Source organism: Eublepharis macularius, chromosome 16, assembly GCF_028583425.1.
Source record: "Eublepharis macularius isolate TG4126 chromosome 16, MPM_Emac_v1.0, whole genome shotgun sequence".
Taxonomy (NCBI): domain Eukaryota; kingdom Metazoa; phylum Chordata; class Lepidosauria; order Squamata; family Eublepharidae; genus Eublepharis; species Eublepharis macularius.
The window spans coordinates 2383067-2405357 of record NC_072805.1 but is presented as its reverse complement, the minus strand read 5'-3'; the positions used below and the strand labels follow the sequence as shown (position 1 = coordinate 2405357).

The window sequence follows — 22291 nt, the reverse complement described above, 5'->3', positions numbered from 1 at the left end:
ACTTTCTCGGCTGGCTTGGGAAAGTGTCCTTGAAGGGCAGGTCGGAGCCGTATCTCCCTGAGACATGAACTGAGCTCACCTTCCCCTCCCCTAACCCCTCCAACCTTCTAGGTCCTGCATGCCTAAATTCTAACGGTCCTTATCGCAGGGCGGGAACCTTGCCCTAAAACTAACATTGTTTTACCTCTTTACATCACTTCTGCCAATGCTGTAGTCTGAGCGCACTGATACTGATGGATCTCCAATAAAGAAACTTTAACTGGACTCTTGAAGTGTCTGCAGTGAAGTAACTGGGGATCTAACTGGCAGGGCCTGACATGGGGATATATATATTCCTAGGTGTTTCCATTTCTGAGCTTCACTATGAAAATCAGGAATGGCTTTTGACTTCCTGGAGTGTAAGAATGAGAGTTAAGATTTCAGATTTTTCAATGATCCTGAAACCAGACATGGGTTCTTGAGTTGCTGTATGCCTGGATTGCCTGAGGAATAAAGAGCATTTAGAAAGTTCATTTGCTACCTGAGACGATTTAGACAAATTGGTATTTATAGAGGCAAATCTTCCTCTATGATGCATGGGTGGGGGTGAACAACATCCAGCTATGTGCCTATCTGCTCTTCCTCCTCTTTCATGCTATGTTTTATTTTTAAACAACATAGCTTTTTTATGTTGTATGTCTCTAAGAGAGAAATTCTAAGCAAGTCTACTTATAATCCTAATCCCTAGAGTAAAGATAGCTGGCGAGGGAAGAATTAAGGATTCGCCTCCCATCATGCAGGACTTTTTTGGTTACAAGATCACCACCTCCTGAGAACACACTGGCAGAGGGTGAGCTAATATTACAGGACAGGGCTTTTTTCCAGCAGGAACGCGGTGGAACGGATTTCCGGAACCTCTTGAAAATGGTCACATGGCTGGTGGCCCCGCCCCCTCATCGCCAGACAGAGGGGAGTTGAGATTGCCCTCCGTGCTGCCGAGCACTGAGCAGCACGGAGGGCAATCTAAACTCCCCTTTTTCTGGAGATCAGGGGGCAGGGCCACCAGCCATGTGACCATTTTCTCCGAGGGCAACCCACTAAGTTCCACCACTTCTTTGCCCAGAAAAAAAGCCCTGTTACAGGCACTTGTAAAGTGGCATTCCTTTTGGTCTAAAAACCCATACGTTTTTCTCCACTGCAAGGATCTTTCCCATCAATAAAAGAATCTGCCCCACAGTTCTGATCTGCAGAGATTACAAGAATGAAGCAGTCAACGCTGGCTGCATATGAATTAATAACTATAATGTTATTTCTCTATTATGTAGTATGCTGGTGTGCAATTGGTACCTGGTAAATGATCTGGAGATTTAAACTTGTACGTGATATTTCTACACTGAAGGATTTCCACTATTAGCTGTTCACCATCCGTCTTCATTTCCTTCTTTAGAGCAATCTTGATTTCACCCAGAATCTGGCTTGTGCCTGAAAATTAAGAAAGGAAAAATTCACACAAGGCACATTGAAGGGGAAAAGGGTTATGGCTGGCTTAATATCTCTCAAAGAGGGAGCGTCAAGCAGGCCTGTGACCCACCTGCCAGACTCCGTGGCTCCTTTTCCTGTGGGGGATGGGGGGGGGATAGATTGTAGCTTTGTTGTTCTCTTGATATCTTCTCTGCTGTTGCGGTCCTGTACTTGGCTGCCTTATCTCTAGGCACTTGGGAACCAGCCGAATGACCGTGGTGCCTGCCTCTCTTTTCCTTCCAGCTTTCCCGTGAGAAACTGCCCGCCAAGACTTAGAGCCAAGCTACAAGTGACGCCTGACAAAGGTTGGACACTTGTCAGCTTCCCTCAAGTTTTGATGATGGGAAATGTAGGCATCCTGGTCTTGCAGCTGTAATGGAGAGCCAAGCTGTAAAACCAGGATGCCTACATTTCCCATCAAAACTTGAGGGAAGCTGACAAGTGTCCAACCTGTGTCAGGCGTCACTTCTAGCTTGGCTCTAACGGGCTTTTGCTTGAAAAAGGGGGAGGGGCGGGTATAACTAGCTCACTGAGCTTTCCCTGGTCTTCCTGGCAATTTAAGTTGTACTGTGCTCTCATGGTGGCCGTCTCTTGAATAAAGACCTTTAACTCATCCGGCCTGGTCTGATGAAGTGAAGCAGCCGAGGAGAATCCCCGGGCAGAGCCTGACAGGCTGCATAGCAAGGATTTGCAAATCACATGGCACTTTCCATGGAGGCGACACACCAGTGCCCAGCTGCATGTCTGTTGCCTTAAGAGAAAGAAGTGGTGGCTGCTGCTGGGACCCTGGGAGGGTGTGGCCACACAACGGCCTGAAAGGGGGTTCCTGAAAAAACGGCATTCTGCCCTTTCTGCACAGCTTCTCTTTGCAGAGGCAGCACCGACTGGCTAGGTTTTCTCCCAGCAAGGAAACCTGCTCTCATGGCCGGGCACCGACTTGATGGGAAGGTCCAGTGGGATCCACCAGGCGCAAGGGGTCACGACGGACTCTGCATTTCCCCACTTGGATGTACTCGCTGCCTGGACCACAGCATTGGTGTTGGACTCCTGCTGGAACCCAAGACTGGCAGCTACACTGCTTACTCCCCCATCCCACCCCACCCCACCACATCCCCGTCTCCTCTCCGCCTTGCTCATACTCTGGAAACGTTACTTCTATTTCTCCGACCTTGATGTTTGTGTTATTCCCTAGCAGTAATGCATTTTGCTCCTGGTGGTTGTCAGTTCTACCTGGGATGTCAGTCTTCCTTCTAGGCTTGTGGCAGTGCCTTTTCCTGGATCCTTAGTTTGGGCGTGTGGACTATTGCTGTTGGCTGCAGTCTCTGTTTATCATCCTTTGGCATGATGCCGTGAAGGAGGAGGCTACTTCCTTGCGCGGGTCAGTGGGGAAGTGGGCCACGTTCACACAGGTGCATGCCTGGCTGGAGCATGCCTATTTGTGTGACTACCCATAGAGGTCAAGAGCTAAGGCAGATGCCCCGGCAATTTGGGCACCTCAGGAAGTTGCCTCAGTTGCAACTGGCCCTGCATGCACAAGATCCACTGGGAAGAAAGCTATCTACAAGAACGCCCTTATGAACCAAGTTGGCCTAAACAGCACAGTTATTCCCTCTTATGCCAGAAGCATTTTTAGGCAATAGTTTTGGCTGAGGATGATGACAGTAGAGTAGCCGGCAGCGGCAGCCATAGTATAGGACTGGCTATGGTCAATTGTGGCAAATGACTCTTTGGATTCCAGGACACGTTCCATAGTTAGTGCTCAATAGAAGCCGTTGTGCAGTTTGTGTGTCATGGGCTATGGGTGGAGAAAGCAAAGTTAACAAAAGACAGCAAACACTTCCTACTTTTCATGACTTGCCTTCATTTCTCTCTCCATCTTCCTTTCTTCCCCAATTTCATATTGATTTTAAATTTTAGAAACCATCTTGATTTCCAGCTTTATAGAAGGGACAAGTTTTTATGAGCATAACCTGCCCCCTTAGATTTGGGGGTGGGGGTGGGGGTGGTATCCAAGCAACAACAACAATAGCAACAGATCACTGAAAAAGATATTGCTTTGAAAATATGGAAGAGGAAGGCAATGAAACAGACCAATGGTTGTTAAGAATGAATTATCCATTAATAATAAAAAATTTGTGATTCAGCAGATCACATTGGTTTTATGTTACCAATTACTGTGCATGTGTTTTGTTATCAACCAAACAAAAATTTCCCAAGAACCAGTACTGTGATTTCACAGAATCATAGAATCTGGGATTGGAGGGGAACTCTAGGGTCATCTAGTCCAACCCCCTGCACAATTCACAACTATCCCCCTTGACTGCCCCAGTGACCCCTGCTCCATGCCCAGAAGATGGTGAAACACCCCCAGGATCCCTAGGCAAAGTGACCTGTGGAAAATTGCTTCCTGACCCCAAGGTGGTGATCGGCCTTACCCTGGGCATGTAAGAAGGGCCATGAAAACCAAGCACTGATGCAACCCCTTCTGCTCTCCCCCTCACGATCTGCCAAAATTCACAGAATCAGCATTGCTGTCAGATGGCCATCTAGCCTCTGCTTAAAAACCTCCCAAGAAGGAGAGCCCACCACCTCCCGAGGAAGCCTGTTCCACTGAGGGACCATTCTGTTAGGAAGTTCTTCCTAATGTTTAGCTGAAAGCTCTTTTGATTTAATTTCAAGCCATTGGTTCTGGTCTGAGCTTCTGGGGCAGTGGAAATCAGCTCTGCACCATCCTCTGTACTGCAGCCCTTCAAGTCCTTGAAGATGGTTATCGTATCCCCTCTCCGTCGTCTCCTCTCCAGGCTAAACACACCGAGCTCCTTCAACCTTTCCTCATAGGACTTGGTCTCCATGCTGCATGACAAACACAACCTACACACATGGGGGGGGGATCCCCCAGCCTCTTTCCAGTAGCAGAATACAGGTACAATTACACAACGTTTTGGTGGCGATGCTTTCATTTGGAAAAAAACAAACTTGTCAGGAAGCAACAGCTAGCTGCTGAGTCACATGTTTATCAGAGACTGAATTTATGAAATGGATTTTTTTTTTTTTACAAAAGTGGGATAAGAAAGCAATTTCATATCTAGAGCTTGCTCCAAAAGTTTATGACCCCAAAAAACTTTTTGGAGAAGCAGCAATGAAACAGACAGCAACTAATTTGGCTGGGATGAGAGTGCCCCCTGGTGGGAAAGAGTTTTCTAGTAGGAACCTGGAATATAGAAGGCTCTCTATTTCATATGTGGTGGACTTGCCGTAAGGCTAGAGACTTTTGGTCTAAAATTTGTGTTGAGATGTCTTTGATACTTCAGTATAATGTTGTTAAAAATCCAGAAATGTTGTTATTATCTTTGCATTTAGAAGATGTTAGTAGAAATGATAAGACATTGTTATATTATATGATAACAGCAGCAAGAATGTTATATGCTCAATACTTTTTAAAAAAATTTTAAATTAATTTTTAATTTTTTTTTTTTATGTTATATGCTCAATACTGGAAGAAAGAAGAAATACCTGAAATTGAAGAATGGACAAGGAAATTGTTGTACATGGCTGAAATGGACAAGTTAACAAGAAATTTGGAAGATCAAGATCCGAATATGTTTTTGGAAGATTGGAAAAAACTAAGAAAATATATGGAAAAGAGATGGGATGTTAAGGGACAATTATGGTCTTTCGAAGCATTTTAAAGATATTAAGTAAGATAAGATTTAGTTAAGATCTTTACCAATAACGAGATAAGAACAACTATAGTATAGAAATAATGTGATAATAATAATGGGGGGTTGGAGTGCTGTTGGAAGTCAATATGGAAAAGGGGGAGGGGAGGGGTGGGGAAATATATCTGTGGGAAATGAAATGAACTGTACATGTATTTTAATCTGATTGTATTGACCCGTCCAATAAAAAACTATTTTACAAAATTGTGCAAGGGTTCAAAGGCAAACTGATGCCCTTTATAAGTAACCCGACTCCAGCCATTGGTGGGGGGACCTGACTGAATGGTGGACTAAGCTAACCAACCAGTGGGAGGTGATCAAGCAAATGTTGAACAAAGCTAACAAGAATTACAGAAAACAAGCTGATCAAAAGCACTCCCACCCACCCCCAGGAACTGAAAGTAGGGGACAAGGTCTACGTTTCTACAAAAAATTTGTGGGGGGAGCAACCGAATAAAAAACTAGGGTGGAAGTACCTGGAGCCATTTGAAATCCTCAGAGTGATAAATGAAGTGACTGTGGAACTTAAATTGCCAAAGAACTTAAAACATCTCCACCCCGTATTCCATTCCAACCTCTTGAAGAAAGCACCACTACCAGATGGGTGGCACCTGGAACCCGGAATCCCACCCCCTCTCATCGTAAACGGGCAACCTCACCACTAAGTGGAGGCTATCCTGGACTCTAAAGTGAAACGTGGAGAATTGTGCTACTTAATCCAATTGACTCATTTTAATAAGAGTAATGTGGAGTGGGTTAAGTCCTCTGATGTTAATGCCCCTAGATTAGTGCGCCAGTTCCACACAAAATACCAGGAGAAACCAAGGGCTGGATAGTTCTTGGGGGGGGGGGAGTTCTTTGGGGGGGGAGCAGAATGTCAGATAGACCTCCAGTATATCTGCCATGCCCTGAGGTGTATTGTGGTTGTGAAAGTATTGTGTCTCTGAGTACATACAGAGTAAAACCAGTATACTGTTGCTTTGTTGCTAACTGTTTTGGTTACCAGTTCCTGCTGAAGCCTGGGAACCTGACCTTGGCCTTAATACAGAGACTGAGCAGAACTCCTTTCTCCCTCCCTTCCCCTCCTCCCAGGAGATGTGTGCCAAAACCTCCAACAACCTCTCCTTCCCACTGGGGTGGGTGGGTGGAGACAGTGTCCTATAATTGAACCTGCTTTAATATCTTTAGGCATTCTGGTCAATTCCATTGTTACAGCTTCTTGAACCGATATTCTTCCTAATAAAATCATCTTTAACTCATACACAAGAGCGATGCAGTGAAGTGACTGGGAAAGTATCTGGCAAGACCTGACATGCTGCTGGGCAAGGGATTGCTCTCCCGTGCAGCAGCAGCCTGTTCCAGGCCAATTCGGGCCATTTTGGGCCCATTTTGGCCCAATTTGGGCCAAAAACTGCCCGTATCATGCCATAAACAGCCAGGTTCAGGTCACTGCTGGGCGAGGGAGTGCTCTCCCGTGCAGCAGCAGCCTGTTCCAGGCCAATTCGGGCCATTTTGGGCTCATTTTGGGCCAAAAACTCCCCGTATCATGCCATAAACAGCCAGGTTCAGGTTGCTGCTGGGCGAAGGAGTGCTCTTCTGTGCGGCAGCAACCTGTTCCAGGCTGATCCAGGCCATTTCAGGCCCATCTTAGCCCAATTTGGGCCCAAAACAGCCCAGATCTGGCCGCTGCTAGGCGGAGAAGTGCTCTCCCGCTGCAGAGCGGACCATTCAGGGCTGATGTTAGCCTTATCTAGGCTGAATCGGGCCCTGCCATGGAGTACAGGAGTGCTCCATGGGCGGTGACGGCATGCGCGATGACACCACTTCCTGGAAGTGACATCATCGCACAGTTCTGGAAGCGCGCGCACGTTGCGCGTGCATGTAGTGAGAAACACACCTCCTCCTCCTCCCAGGAGTTGCCCCAGGTGAGAGTTCCCCCACCTCTTTCCCCAGAAAAAAAGCCCTGGGAGTTCTGTATATTTCTTCTCTGCAGGTTAAGGAAAATAATCCAGCACAGGTTCCCAATGGATTCTAAGGTAAGTTTTCGTCTGTGAAAGTCCATAAATATCCACTAATAATAACATTCTTATTTTTCAGAGCTATATTCCACCTGTGGGATGCCCGTGGCTGTGGCTCCACCCAACAGACAGCTAGCCACGCCTATTTTGCACACAATGCTTTTTCAAGGGCTGATATGAATGAACCTGAACAAAAGATAAACTTCATGACAACCATCTGCTATCAATAAAGAGTATTTCACTTGTATACTTGCATTTATCTTTACTCACAAACATGATGGATCTGCTAATCACCGGATGTACCCTATCCTCTGCATGTGATGGATAATGCTCCCGTGGGCATGATGGTACCTCTAAATCCATTTATCCTGTTCTTAGTTTGAATCCCATGTATCATTAAAGGTGCCATTCTTAAATATAGCAAGATAAGTCTCACTCTTGATTTAACCCTTTAAGGGGCCTTGATTCTAAATGAAAGATCCAGTACGACTCTCGTTGCAGAAGGAATCTCTGTGTCAATTTATCCCACCCACCCCCAGCCAAGCCACCGCTAGTACAGAATAATGAAGTTACCTTAGTGGATATTTATGGATTTTCAAAAACCAAGACTTATCTTAGAACCCGTTGGGAACCTGTGCTGGATTATTTTCCTGAACCTGCAGAGAATAAATACAAAGAACTCGCATATGAGATTACATGACCCGTACCTTTAGTAATTACTGTTGATATGTTTTAATTGGTGATGAATTTATATGTATTCTATTTATTGGATATTTATCGACTGCATGTATTTTTGATGATTATTTATACTTGTATTTATGCTATGCTATGCTATGTTATGACGAGATCAGGCTATCCAGGTCAGGGCAACTACTTGCCTAGGGCTGTCTTTCTTCAAATCACCTGCGACAGCCTCTTTCCGAATGTGTTAAAAACAAACAAGAAAGAAACAGTACATTGATTGTCAAAAAGGAGCGGGACCTCACAAGTTTAAAGTAGGGGACTATGGCCCTTTTCACACTACTCACCGGCTTCCGAAACGCCGGGAGATGTAGCGCAAAAAACGCGTAATGTCGAGCAAAACTTGCGCAAGAAGAAGCTATCTTCCGCGTTTTTTGCGCTACATCTCGCGACGTTTCGGAAGCCGGCAAGTAGTGTGAAAAGGGCCAGTGTTTGTGTGGATTGTAAGTCCGTGTTGCTGTAGCTTTTCCAGAACTCTTTTAAGAGTAGCATCAGACTGGTCTCTACCATGCCCCATAATAACTTTTCTCCTTAATTTCTCTCCCTCCTGTTCTCACTTTTCTCTTCCTGCTTGGCAACTTAGAATGTAGTTAATAGTATATTGACCAACTTTTGTTAATATTATGAACAGAAGGGGGAGGGGCTGAAATGGATACTGGGAGCCCTGATGGCTGCGCTTGCAGTATTTAACAGTCGTTTGAGTACAAAAGAGTATTGCATTGTACCTGATGAAGCAGCAGCAAGAGCAATCATCCTTTTGGGGGGAACTAAAAGCGAAATTAGACGTAAAAAGTCACGCCTCAGCTTCCTCCCCAATGGGTTCTCAAAACAGCTTCCATTGTTGTTCTAATCTCCAGTTTATCCTCACAATAACCCTGTGGGGAAGGCCTGGCAGAGGATGTGTGAGTGTCCAAGGTCACTCAGCAACTTTCCATGGCAGACTGGGGATTTGAGTATTAGAGAAATGTGCAAGGTGGCTTAAAAGTTCTCTGATTACACGTTGCCTGTAGGGAAGACAACCAGGATGTTCCAATTTCCTTCACTTTTGGCACGGCAGCTCCCATCGTCGTCCTGAGGTTGGCGGCCTTTCTGATGAGTTATGCCTGCCACAAACACAGACCTTCAGCTTCTCTTGCAAATAGCGTGATGGGAGGGGCTGGAGAAAACCTGGGCCAGGACACTCTGACCCCTTTCACTTTTGTCTCTGAGACTCCCACAGTCAGCCAGAGGCTGGTGGCCAATTTGAGACTCCTAGCTTACTTTCTGATGAATATGCCTGCCACAAGGGGACAGATAGATCAATATGCCAAGGGAGCGACATGGACATGGGCCCGCCAATTACTATAGATTATTGGTAACAGCAAGCCAAGTGATTTGTTTTATTATTATATTTGGTTTGGATGAGGGTCATCTGGGCGGGCAGGTGGAATCTTTGTCTGGGGGCCCATGGACACTCTTGGCAGCCCTGTTGAGAAGACAGTAAGTGGGGCTTTAATAAATTTATTTCAGTGCTCTGCAGACAAACATTGCTGTTTTAGAATAACCTGTTAATTGGTACTTTTAGGGAGTAATCTAAGAATGCAAGAGATTGAATTCTTCCAGCCCTGGGTATCCCTTTGTAAGCAGTCAGCCCGGTCTCTGCCATGTTTAATAGCTATTTAATATCTGTGATATAAAAGCATAAGTCCCCTGGACTAAAAGCAGTTTGGTTTACAAATGGAAATTCCAGCTAATAGTTGCTGAGTCCTGCCCAGGAGACCCAGGCATGAATGGAATGCAGCCTGTAAGCGCAGAGTCACCAGCGGTGATTAGTTTTACAGTTCTCTCAGCTCCGAATGGAATCCAGAGCAAGAAAAGTCTCACAGTGTCTTCTCACTTAGCACATTCCTTTCCCTCCTTCCATGATGAGATCCCCAGCCCATGACTAAGGAGAAATCAATTAGCATTCATAAGTTCTTATAATTCATTCATGGGAAAGGTACATTCCCCAACTAAATTAATCAACTTAGCTTCAGTGGAATCCATTAACAAACTGCCCCTTTTGTGCAGTTCCAGGAGAGACTTTGCATTCTCTTTCACACACCCCAGCAGCAAGTAATCAGGGTAATCAAACCTTTCTTATTCTCAGGAACTGACCACTGGGACCTTTGTTCCAATGGTTGGGAGGGCTCTCTCACCTCAGGGCACATCTTATCCTATAAGAATAGTGCCCTGGCCCCATTCAAATCATGCACACTTATTGGATCCGAAGTGCCCTAAGCCTCTTGCTCTCTTGGCTGAGGACATTGGACGTTTGAAGCTGCTGTCTTCCTCTGTGGACTACTCTTCAGGATAGGTAAATATACTTCCCCTCCTTCACTCTATTCCAACTTCTGGCTAGCTTCCTAGGACTCTGTATGTATGCAACCATTTTATTATTTACTCCTGTGCACGTGTGTTATTCCTCTTTAATAAAATATTGCTGTTTGAACGGTTTGAAGCACCAGCCTCGCCTGCTGCCTGGGAAGGGACTCAGACAGCTCTCTCGCATAGCCATCTTCCTTGCTGCTAATTTCCCCCACTATCCTCTTATTTGCAAGGAGACAAATTCAGGCAACTCCTCAGTGACCAGTGAGGAGTTTTTCCTGTAAGCCCACATGGTGTAATACTCAGAGTGTTAGGCTGGGCCCTGAGAGGTCCGGCTGAAATCCCTGCTCTGCCATCCAGCTTGCTGGGTGATCTTGGGAGGCCAGTCCCTCTTGCTCAGTACTGTCTCCCTCACAGAGTTGTTGTGAGGATAAAACAGAGGAGGGACGAACAACAGGTGCTACCCTGAGCTCTTGAAGGAAAGGCAGGATAAAAATGCACTAAATAAAAACAATAACACTCCTGGTCTTTTTAGGAAAGCACAAATTACGCTGCCTCAGGCAGTGGCAGAACTGGCCACAGTGTACAGGAGTGCATACAATGGAAGCGGTAGGCAGCAGAGTACGGGCCGAAATCTGGCTTTGGGGCCTGATTTCCAGCTTGTGCGGCAATGCAAATAACACCGAATGCAGAGAGACCGTTCTGAATCTTGTTGCCAAAAGTCAGTTGTTCAAGGATTGTTTCGGATAGGCAGAATGTTTACTGTGAAGTAATGTCACCGTGCCCGAAAAAGCAACACTGAGCTAAAATACTTACTTGGAGCCAAGCCTAAAAGTGGGGAATTCTTTGAGTAATGAAAATGCTTTGTTTTCCTTATAGTTTGAACATATATTTTCCCTAAATGACTTTGAAAAGGAAGAAGGCAAGCAAACTAGAAAAGGAACAGTTTTGATGATTTTATATATATATATATATATATATATATATATATATATATATATATATATATATATATATATATTCAAGCCTCAAACCTGAGAAGGGGGTCATCAAATACTATCTTTAAAGTAAAAAAAAATCCCATTTGGTAAGGTTCTACGTGATGATGGTCAACTGGGATACAGCTCAGAGCTGGATACTTAAAGGCGGTGTAGATTAGTAACCTGTTTTTGAATAGAATCTATAATAATAATATTTGATTTAGATACTGCCCTTCTGGACAACTTAATGCCCACTCAGAGAGGTTTACAAAGTGTGTTATTATTATCCCCACAACAAGCACCCTGTGAAGTGGGTGGGGCTGATAGAAGAGCTGTGGGGACCTGGGGGTGGTGGTGACATCCAGGTTACCCAGCTGGCTTCAAGGGGAGGAGTGGGGAATCAAACCCAGTTCTCCAGATCAGAGTCCTGCCTCTCTTAACCACTACACCAAACTGGCTCTGAAATCTGAAATTGTACAAGAGAGCACACTCTGCCTTTTGTGCCTACAAGATCTTCATATTTTGTAGCTATCCTTTTCTTCCAATGTCTACTTCATTATTTGGTGAGTCTAGTTAAGACCCTAAAGAAATACTTCTGGGATGGTGAATACTAGAGACAGCTTTCATATATTGATGCACTTAAGCCATTTGAGAGCAAGGCATCATTTCCTTTATTGATTTATGGGGCTTTTAAAGACAGCTTTTCAGAGTTTTTTGCAGTCTTAGGTTCGCTGTTGATATCCCATCACCACTGCCGTGTGTTTTTAGACTTCAATCTGGCTATTTTTTGCTCTAATGCCTTGGAGCAATGTGAAGAACAGAAAGGGGTAGTTGAGCCTTACAGGCAACAAACAATTCCAGATAAGAGAATATTTGTATAGCTAAAGCTGGAAAAGGGTCAAGGATGCTCAACATTCCATATAAATGACATACTCCACACACCAAAGACAACAGTATCCTATGGCAGAAATGTAAGAGCCATACATCACTTTCAGCTAAAGGACACCTGCAGTCAAGCGACATCCACATTGGGATGAGCCAAACCTACATGCAGTGGGACACAGCTGTGCAACTCAGATCTATGTGCTCCACCAATACATGGAAGACCCATGTGGGACCCAGTGTATTGTGTCATCAACATGTGCGATTTGCTAGATCTCACTGCTTATCACATTAAGATCACCAGCGGCAGAGAATACACTTAGCCGCCGCCGCCTCCCTCCCTGCATAACTTTGCTCTCACTCATGGGAAATTCTAAAATGTAGTACAAACAACTAGGTGTCCCCCAACAACAGACGAGAAGCTAAAAAAGTAGTTACTGTATCAAGAGCTGCTTTCTTATTCCAGTAATTTGTAGCAACCTGTGTATGAATGGATGTTAAAAACTAACAAAAATGTCTGTAAAATTTGTCGGATCTTAACATGTTCATTTACCTTCAGCCTCCATCGATCCTACTCCTGACAGCTTCACTGGTTCTTGTCCATTCTGGCTCATCTTTCCTCTGTTGAAAAATACAATTGAGCGGCTTTTAACAAAGGCCTCTACTGATAATGCTGTGACACAGAAGTACGCCAAAACACGAGGATTTTCCAGGGTCGATTGAGAGTCGCTCGTTCTTTGGCCTTCACAACTGTGGGGGATAGCTTTGAAATCTGAAGTCAGCTATGGCTGAAAGCCGAGCCAGCCCTTCCCTAGGGCATGTACCTTCCCACCACCAGATGCGCAAGAGGTGTTCAGAGTGTGTTGGGTTTCCACACACAAACGAGCTTTCCTGGATGCAACCTGATTATTTTGCATGGCAGGAAAACAGCAGTCAAGTGAATGAAGAGCCCTGACACACAACACTTCTCCTGCGCGAGCGTCAGCTTGTGAATGGTGCAAGTGCTGTTTGCTTTTACGAAGCAGGCTTGGGTTGAGTTGAGTCATTTGTCTTTGTTTGGTGGAAAGTGGGGGCCCTGGGGGGCTGACATCCTGCACACAAATGCCATCGCCTGTAAGGTGAGATGTCACCTGCACGTACGCATGAATAGTTCACCAAATACCCATGATGCTTTTGGAAGGGATGGCCAATGATCTTGGGAAGGCATCTGAGGCAGAATTCGTGTCTGCACAGAGCTGAGCATGCTGGCTCCCAGGGGCTCGTGATGCCCCCCAGATTGGTATGAATCTCTGAAGCAGCCCTGTGTGTCACGGGTTTGGGTCAGAGACACAGAACTGTTCCAGATGTTTGTGGCAATCAAGTCACCTTGGACCACAGAGGATTTCAGCGTCATCACTGGCTGGTCACTGCATGGATGACGAATGCATCAAAACCAGGCCGTACACAGACATATTGTGCATGTCTGTGTGTGGAGGGGTCACTACATACTTGGGATGTACATATGCAGGAACAAATGACGTTGTAAGTTCTCCCATGCTTCCATGAGAACTAAACATGTTGCATAAGGAATGGCATGTCAAGATGGGGTTGCGCCCATGGGAGGGTCTCTGGCAGACCTCAGGAGAGGTGGAGGAAAATGAGGCTCAGATACCCCCAGGTATGAGCAGCTTAAAAAGGCCACAACCATTTTTGTGGGTTATCTACTTCCTTGATCTGTTGTGGAAGTACTTCATGAGTTCTGGTACAGTAATCAGATCAAAGTAAAGCAGAAGACCTTGATCTAACTGGCTGTTGATTGTGTTAACATGCACGGGGCAACCCGCCTTGAGTCTCAACACGAAAAAGGGGCTATATGTATAAATAAATTAATTAATCTTTTTTAAACATCCTCCAACATGTTCAAAAACATATTATTAGGTACTGATATAACTAATTTATGTAATCATACGTATTATTAAAACCATCTTTTAAATTCAGGAAATTCTGATATATGCTAAACAATACAATTTTTAATCATACAAAACCTGTCAGGCCAAACTGATTTTTTTGGAAGAGCTACAATGAGAAACCTAACAACAACAACAACAACAACAACAACATTCGATTTATATACCTTAAGTTGCCCTTCAGGACAACTTAATGCCCACTCAGAGTGGTTTACAAAGTATGTTATTAATGGTTGTTGTAGATTTTCTGGGCTGTATTGCCGTGGTCTTGGTATTGTAGTTCTTGACGTTTTGCCAGCAGCTGTGACTGGCATCTTCAGAGGTGTAGCACCGAAAGACAGGGATCTCTCAGGGCCAAGCTACACATGACGAATGACACTTGAACGGCAAGTGGATTGAGTGGAGGGCAAGTGAACAGGGAGAAATACACTTGCCATTCAAGTGTCATTCGTCATGTGTAGCTTGGCCCTGAGTGTCAAACTGTGGAGGAGATGTTTGCAAGTAATTTATATCCACTCAGGAGGGGTGGGGTTGAGCTGAGTCATCCTGTAAGGGTTTCCCAGGGTGTGGAATGCTAATGGAGTGCTAATGCTTCACTGTATCCTGAGGAGGTTCTTTTGCATATGGATTAGTGCTTGATATGCTAATCTTCTCTGCAGGGCTATTGTGGGTTGTAGAGTCTTTTGTTAGCCTGGTGTTTTTCAGAAAATCCACAACAACCATCGTTCTCCGGCCGTGAAAGCCTTCGACAATATATGTTATTATTATTCCCACAACAAAACACCCTGTGAGGTGGGTGGGGCTGAGAGAGCTAGAAGCTGTGATTGACCCAAGGTCACCCAGCTGGCTTCAAGTGGAGGAGTGGGGAATCAAACCTGGCTCTCCAGATTAGAGTCTTGCGCTCTTAACCAGTACACCAAACTGGCTCTCTCGAATGGATGGCTTCTTTTTATCTCCTGCTGCCATATGTTAGTGCTGCCCTGAGCACTCTACATCATACCAGTGAATAGATTTGAGCTCCACTGGAAGAGGCCAAGAAATTGGTTTGTATAGATTGCAAGAATTCTTGTGATGTCCAATGGAACTCTTGAGAGCAAAAGGAAAGAACTTCATTCTTCACTTACACCTCAGAAACGTATCTGGTCTAGAAGAGAAGGACTTTGCCAGAGAAGGTTGTCCAAAATGGTGACAGGAGAGTGGAAACTGACTGCCATGGTCTCATGTTGAGCTAACACTTATTGTAGTGGGCATCACATAATACATTCAATTTATACACCACACTTCAGGACAACTTAACACCCACTCAGAGTGGTTTAAAAATATGTTATCATTATTATCCCCACAACCATCATCTTTGAGGTGGGTGGGGCTGAGAGAGCTCTGGAAGAGCTGTGACTGACCCAAGGGTACCCAGCTGGCTTCATGTGGAGGAGTGGGGAATCAAACCTGGCTCTCCAGATTAGGGTCCTGCCGCTCTTTCCCATTATACCAAACTGGTTTAGTCTACGTTCTTTCCCTTCAAAGGGACCTCTGGCAGCAAAATGATGCTATGTGGTCCCCAAATAGTTTAATATTTATTAGTCAACTAATAAATTTATATTAATATGATGCTTCATATTTGTTACCTACTGGCTTATACATACTTCTCACTACTATAATAAACCTTGTTGAATTACAACTACTTTTCCCAGAAGTTCATTCCACCACAACACACAAGCGAGGAGGGATCCTCTTTTCCTTGATGCACCCAAATCCTGCTCTGTGTCCTCAGCACCATCTTTGTGGCATGAAAGGTGGAAAGAAAAATTATTGCTGTTGTTTCTGATGATATTAAAACCAGGCCATGTACAGAAAATGGTATTTAAATAGGGAGGATCGGTACCCCATAGGCTTATTACTTAAAAATAGATGGGATTTACATCAAATTTAAAAGTGAGTATCTTCCCTTCCCTTCCTTATGCTTCTGTTTTAGGTGTCTGCTTTAAGATTTCTCTTGAAAAACACCTTTGAAGTGCACCAGGGCATCTTATTGCTGTCGCCTTCCGTGGCAAACCCAGCTCCTTCTCTCAACGGTTTCATATGGCTGGCTAAGAACCGTCCCTTTCACCGAAGTCTGAGGGAGTTCTAGGCTGAGGTTGTGCATCAGGTCTCTTCTACTTCTGCCGTGGGCCTTCTAGGGCTTCTTACATCCATTGCTGCCTTTTGCTTGTTTTTTAATGACTGTTTAAGGTTGGAAGACTGGTATACAAGTTTAAAACAAATAACAGGAGGCTGCAATCCTACATATGCTTAGCTGGAAGTAAGTCCCATTGACTTACTTCTGAGTAACAATGCCTAAAGTTGGGCTTCATGAATGTCTCAAGGGAAAAGCTCATCGGTTGGTTAAGAACTCAGAGCACCAGTCCCTCGGTAGAGCATCTCTCCACAGGGAGTAAAAGCATCTTGAAAAAAGTCTTACATTCTTGGAATAGGAAACGGGTTGCCGTCCCCGGTGGTAGTGGTGGTGGTGGTGCTGCTGCTGCTTCCTTCACTCTCCACACTGTACCCGCTGCCGAAGCTACTGGCTGATGAGCCCGTGGAGACGGAGCTTTCTCCTGGCCGGTGGCTGGTGGGCTTTGCTGCACAAAGTAGGAATGGCTGGTTACCAGGCAAGCTTTTATAACGTGAAAACTGCAGTAATAACACCCAGCTATTCAAGAGAAAAGAATTTAAAAACAAACTCAAAACAAAACCCAACCCCTTTTGCTTTTAATTTTCATTAGTTCATTATTAGGGGTGTGAACCTGCTTCGGGTCTACCCACGGGGCCCACGCCACCTCCTCCGCCACCACGGCAGCCAGTAGGGCAGCGGGGGAAAGCCGGAGCCGGCTCCTGCGGGGCCTGCATCACTGCCTCAGCCACCGCAGCAGCCAGCTGGGTGGTGGGGAAATGTGGAGCCGGCTCCTGAGGGGCTTGCGCCACCTCCTCCACCGCCGCAGTGGCCAGCTTGGCAGCAGAGAAGTGCGCTGCTGGCTCCTGCAGGGCCCGTGCCGCCTCTTCCTCCGCCGCCGCAGCAGCCAACAGGGCAGCAGGGAAGGCTGGAGCTGCCTCCTCCAGCCCTTCCTGCCCCTCAAATGATCTCCCTGCCGAACAGCTGATCCACAGGTTTAAATGCCCCTTTCTGTGCTGCTTTGCAGCAGCACAAAATGGGGCATTTAAACCCCAGCCTGTTGGATCAGTTGCTTGGCGGGGATCTCCCCGGCAAACATCTGATCCATGGGTTTAAATGCCCTTTTCCATGCTGCTTTGCAGCGGAATGGAAAAGGGGCATTGAAACCCTCACCGGCTGGATCAGTTGCTTGGTCGGGATCTCCCTGCCAAACAGCTGATTCATGGGGTTAAATGCCCCTTTCCGTGCTGCTGCAAAGTGCATTTAAACCCCTCAACCCAAAGCTTCCCAAAGCAATATGAATAGCTTTGGGAAGCTTTGAGTCAGGGTTTCCGAATCAGGACCAGCATACTGGGCCCCATTTGGAAATCCCGAATAATTGCGAATCGGGTCTTATTTGGGTACTTTACCTGAATTCGAAACCCGAATCCCACACCCCTAGTCATTATTCCATCCTGGTCAACCTATTCAATGATTTGCATGATGCTATGATCATTTTTGAAATTCTAATTTTCTCCAAACTAGTAGAAAACTTTCATTTGCTAATTGATAATTGTACAATCTAGCCTTACTAATCAAGTCACCCAGTCCTCATATTGGGCAGCTTTTGAAAAAGGGTATGGGATAAAAAACAAAGACTGAATGGTTTTTCATGCAGTATCACAGAAATTACATAGGCGACATCAGCTACAGATGCCACACAACTATTTGAATATATTTCTCAACTGCTCATTAAAGTTCAAACAATCTTACAAGTAGTGTTATATTCTAAAATTCTGTCTTGAACTCCTTTCAGAAGAATTCCATACCACTATTCTGTATTCTGAATTAGTTGATTGATTTATTAGATTTTTAGCCTGCCCTCCCCACAAGCAGACTCAGGGTGGGTTACGATAATAAATAAGGTACAATAGATAAAACCAATAAAATAACATCTCAGTGCAAACATGAATATTAGCATTCCAGATGGAGCACCCTTCCCCCTTTCCCTGCCCACCATACACAAGGTAAGAAAAGGGTGGAGGTGTGGGTTGGTGAAACTAACTCCTCAGGCATGGGGGGGTAGATGGACCATATGCTCCCCCCCTACTGGCAGGAGACCGGCAGGGAGGCTAATTAGATGGATCCAGTGCTGGCCTCAACCATATGCCTGGTGGAACATCTCTGTCTTACAGGCCCGCTGAAAAGATACAGGATCTTGGTGGGCCCGAGTGTCTTCTGACAGAGAGTTCCACCAGGTTGGGGCCAGGACAGAAAACGCCCTGGCCCTGGTCGAGGCCAGCCAAGCCTCCCTGGGGCCAGGGACCACCAGTAGGTGTTTACCTGCAGATCTAAGAGCTCTCTGAGGTACATACAAGGAGAGGCGGTCCCTCAGGTATGCTGGTCTCAGTCTGTTTAGGGCTTTATAGGTCAGAACCAGAACCTTGAACCTGATCCGTAACTCTATGGAAAGCCAATCCAGAGTTGGAGTCACATGTGCCGTGAATGAAATTCCTGTCAGGACACAAGTTTCCGGGTCAGACCCAAGGGAAGCCCTGCATAGAGTGAGTTACAGTAATCTAATTTGGAGGTGACCATTGCATGGATCACTGTCATTAGGTCATGGGCTGAGAGATAGGGGGCAAGCTGCCTGGCCTGCCGGAGATGGACAAAGGCAGTTCTGGCAGCTGCCTTGACCTGGGCCTCCATTGACAAGGAGGAGTCCAGCATCACACCAAGGCTCCTGACTGATGAAACGGACACAAGTGGTGCCCCCTCAAAGGCTGGGAGCTGAATCCCCAAATCTAACCACCATGGCCCAAGTACAGGACCTCTGTCTTCATGAGGTTCAACTTCAGTGTGGGGTTCAACTTCAGTCTGCTCTGCTTCACCCATCCAGACACGGCCCCCAATGCTCTAATTAGGGCCTTGGGAGCACAGCCAGGCCGTCCGTCCATCAACAGGTACAACTGGGTGTCATCTGCATATTGATGTCAACCCAGTCCAAAACTCCATGCCAGCTGGATGAGAGGGCGCATGTAGAGATTAAACAACAGTGGGGAGAGTAACGCCCCCTGTGGGACATCGCACACCAAGGATTGGCGCACTAATAATCTCTCCTCTAGCGCCATTTTCTGTCTTCGACCGTGGAGAAAAGAGACAAGCCACTGCAAGACAGTCCCTCAGATCCCCACATTGTCAAGCTGGTGGGTCAACAATTCATGGTCAATCGTGTTGAACGCTGCTGAGAGGTCTAGCAACATCAGCAGTGCTGACCCACCTCAATCCAGATGCCTATGGAGATTGTCTGTGAGGGCGACCAACACTGTCTCAGTCCCGTGGCCCAGACGGAAACCAGACTGGAATGGGTTCAGAACCGATGCCTCTTCCACGAAACCCTGCAGCTGCTCCACCACCGCTCGCTCAATCACCTTACCCAGAAATGGGAGGTTTGAGACTGGGCAGTAACTGGACGGGTCGGTGGGGTCCAAGTTTGGCTTTTTCAGGAGGGGCCTCACTACGGTTTCCTTTAATGCCCTGGGAAAACCCCTGGAGCTCAGTGACAGATTAATAATAGCCTCCAACGGGGCCCTCAGCCCATTGATACCGGCAGGGGTCCAAGAGGGGCAGGGGTCCAAGAGGCATGTAGTGGGCCTCACCAGCTGCAGGATCCTGTCAACATCCTCCTGGGAGACCAGACTGAAGTGATCTAAAATAAGCATCATTGCCAAAGTGCTATCATCTCTACTGGAAGAGTTTCTGGGCATAATTCTCCCCCACCCCCCGTTTTGTTGTCTCTGAATTTGTAAGTTTTCCCCACATTGTTGCCAAGTTAAGAAATATGCTGAAATTTTAACAGCTCACATCTGCCAGCAATTCACTGCTTTAATTTACATTTGAACACCATAATTGTCCAGGACAATAAAAGAAAATTTAATTGCACACACTCAAGAGTACACTCAAGTGTGGAATTATTTGGGAAAGTTTATCAATGACATCTTTCTGATAACTACCTTTAAAATTCAGGCAAATTAAAGGAAGGAGTTAAAAAGGATAATATTAAATTATTCTCCCGTTATTGTGATAGTGCACAGAGAAGCACTGTCCTACTCCATGGTAAAGCTTGCAGCTCTTTCAAAGATTCTGGTTACAGCTCAGGAGTCAGGACATTTGCTAGTGGAAGTCTTCAGAGAAGCACCTGAGCAAATTGCATATCAGCTTAGAAAGGTAGATCCCCAAAACTGATCAGACCGACTGATCACTACCCATTGTGCTGGTTCATGTAGGAACAAATGACATGGCCACGAATACCATTGCAAGAATTCAAGAGGACTACGAAGCTCTTGGAAGGCAGTTGAAGACAGTGGGGGCACAGGTGGTATTCTCTTCTATCCTTCTCGTCAAAGGAAGAGGAATTGGAAGGGAGCAGACCATACTTGAGGTGAATCGTTAGCTTAGATGGTGGTGCCAGCAGGAGTGCTTTGGGTTTGGGGATCACAGGATAAGTTTTCTCAGAGAAGGCCTTCTAGCACATGATGGGCTTCACCTCTCAAGGTCAGGGAAGAAAATGTCTGAAAAGAACCTGGAGAGCTTCATCAGGAGAGTTTTAAACTGATGCCACAAGGGGAAGGGGATGATCAACACGGGGATTTCAATGAAGAAGTGGTAACAGCGGGGGCCCACCTGAGTAGGACAGATCAAACAAAGGTACAAGGCTACAAGTGCCTGTATACCAAGGCTCGAAGTATGGGTAATAAAGAAAAGCTTGAGCTTCTCTTGCAAGCAGAGGGCTACGATATAGTAGGAATTACTGAGACATGGTGGGATGATTCTCATGACTGGAATGTGGTAGTGGATGGGTACGAGTTGTTCAAGAAAAACTGGAAGGGTAGAGGAGGAGGTGGAGTGGCATTGTATGTGAGGAGAGGGCTTGATTGTCAGCAAGTTCTGGAGAATGTGGTTGACAGCCCAGTGGAAAGTATATGGGGGGAAATAAGGGGAGGAATGACAAAGGGTATTGTTGTTGTTATTGTTGTTGGAGTCTGCTACAGATGACTTGACCAGGGAGAGGAAATGGATGCTGCCCTCCTTGAACAGATTTGACAGAGAGCTTGTGGAGAGGTACCTGGCTGCACTGGATGAATACAATTCCCCTGGGCCAGATGGTGTACACCCAAGAGTGCACAAAGAACTTTCTAGAGAACTTGCAGAGCCTCTGTCCATCTTCTTCAAAGCCTCCTGGAGGACTGAGGATGTGCCAGATCTTGTCAGACCAACCTGGTTTCCTTTGATCATGTGACAAGCTTACTGGATCATGGGAACTCTGCTGACGTGATTTACCTTGACTTCAGTAAAGCTTTTGATAGGGTTCCCCATGACATTCTAATGGGTAAACCGGAAGACTGTGGACTGGACTATAGGACATTTTGGTGGATAGGGAACTGGTTAAAGGACTGCACCCAAAGACTGGTGGTCAATGGTGTTTCATCAGATTGGAGGGAGGTGTCCAGTGGGGTGCCGCAGGGCTCAGTTTTAGGCTTGGTACTTTTCAATATTTTTATCAATGATCTGGATGAAGGGGTAAATGGGCTAATCATTACATTTGCTGATGATACCAGATTGGGAGGAGTGACAAACACCCAAGAAGATAAGAGTTAAAATTCAACAAGACCTGAATACTCCGGAGAAGTGGGCGGCTGTGAACAGGATGCAATTCAACATAGATAAGTGCACAGTATTACATCTGGGCCACAAAAATGTGAAACACAAATACAGGATGGGGGATACACTTCTGGGTAGTAGTGTATGTGAAAGAAATCTTGGGGTAAGAGTGGACTGTAGACTAAATATGAGCAGTCAGTATGCTGCAGCGGCAAAAAAGGCAAACTCAGTCTTGGGTTGTATCAAAAGGGCTATTGCATCGAAACCGCAGGAGGTCATAGTCCCTCTCTATACTTCCTTAGTCAGGCCGCTCCTGGAGTACTGTGTGCAGTTCTGGAGGCCTCATTTCAAAAAGGATGTGGACAAAATC

General features: G+C 45.8%; 1 protein-coding gene across 1 annotated transcript in view; it reads right to left on the bottom strand.

The window, feature by feature from the left end:
• PCLO (piccolo presynaptic cytomatrix protein) overlaps positions 1–22291 on the bottom strand; it is a 303767-nt gene that overhangs the window by 5310 nt on the left and 276166 nt on the right. The window contains exons 23-25 of the mRNA XM_055000594.1: positions 16591–16750; positions 12740–12807; positions 1327–1461 (exon numbers count right to left, since the gene is read on the bottom strand). Coding sequence (XP_054856569.1) covers positions 1327–1461; positions 12740–12807; positions 16591–16750 — 363 coding nt within the window. The remainder of the gene's footprint in view (positions 1–1326; positions 1462–12739; positions 12808–16590; positions 16751–22291) is intronic.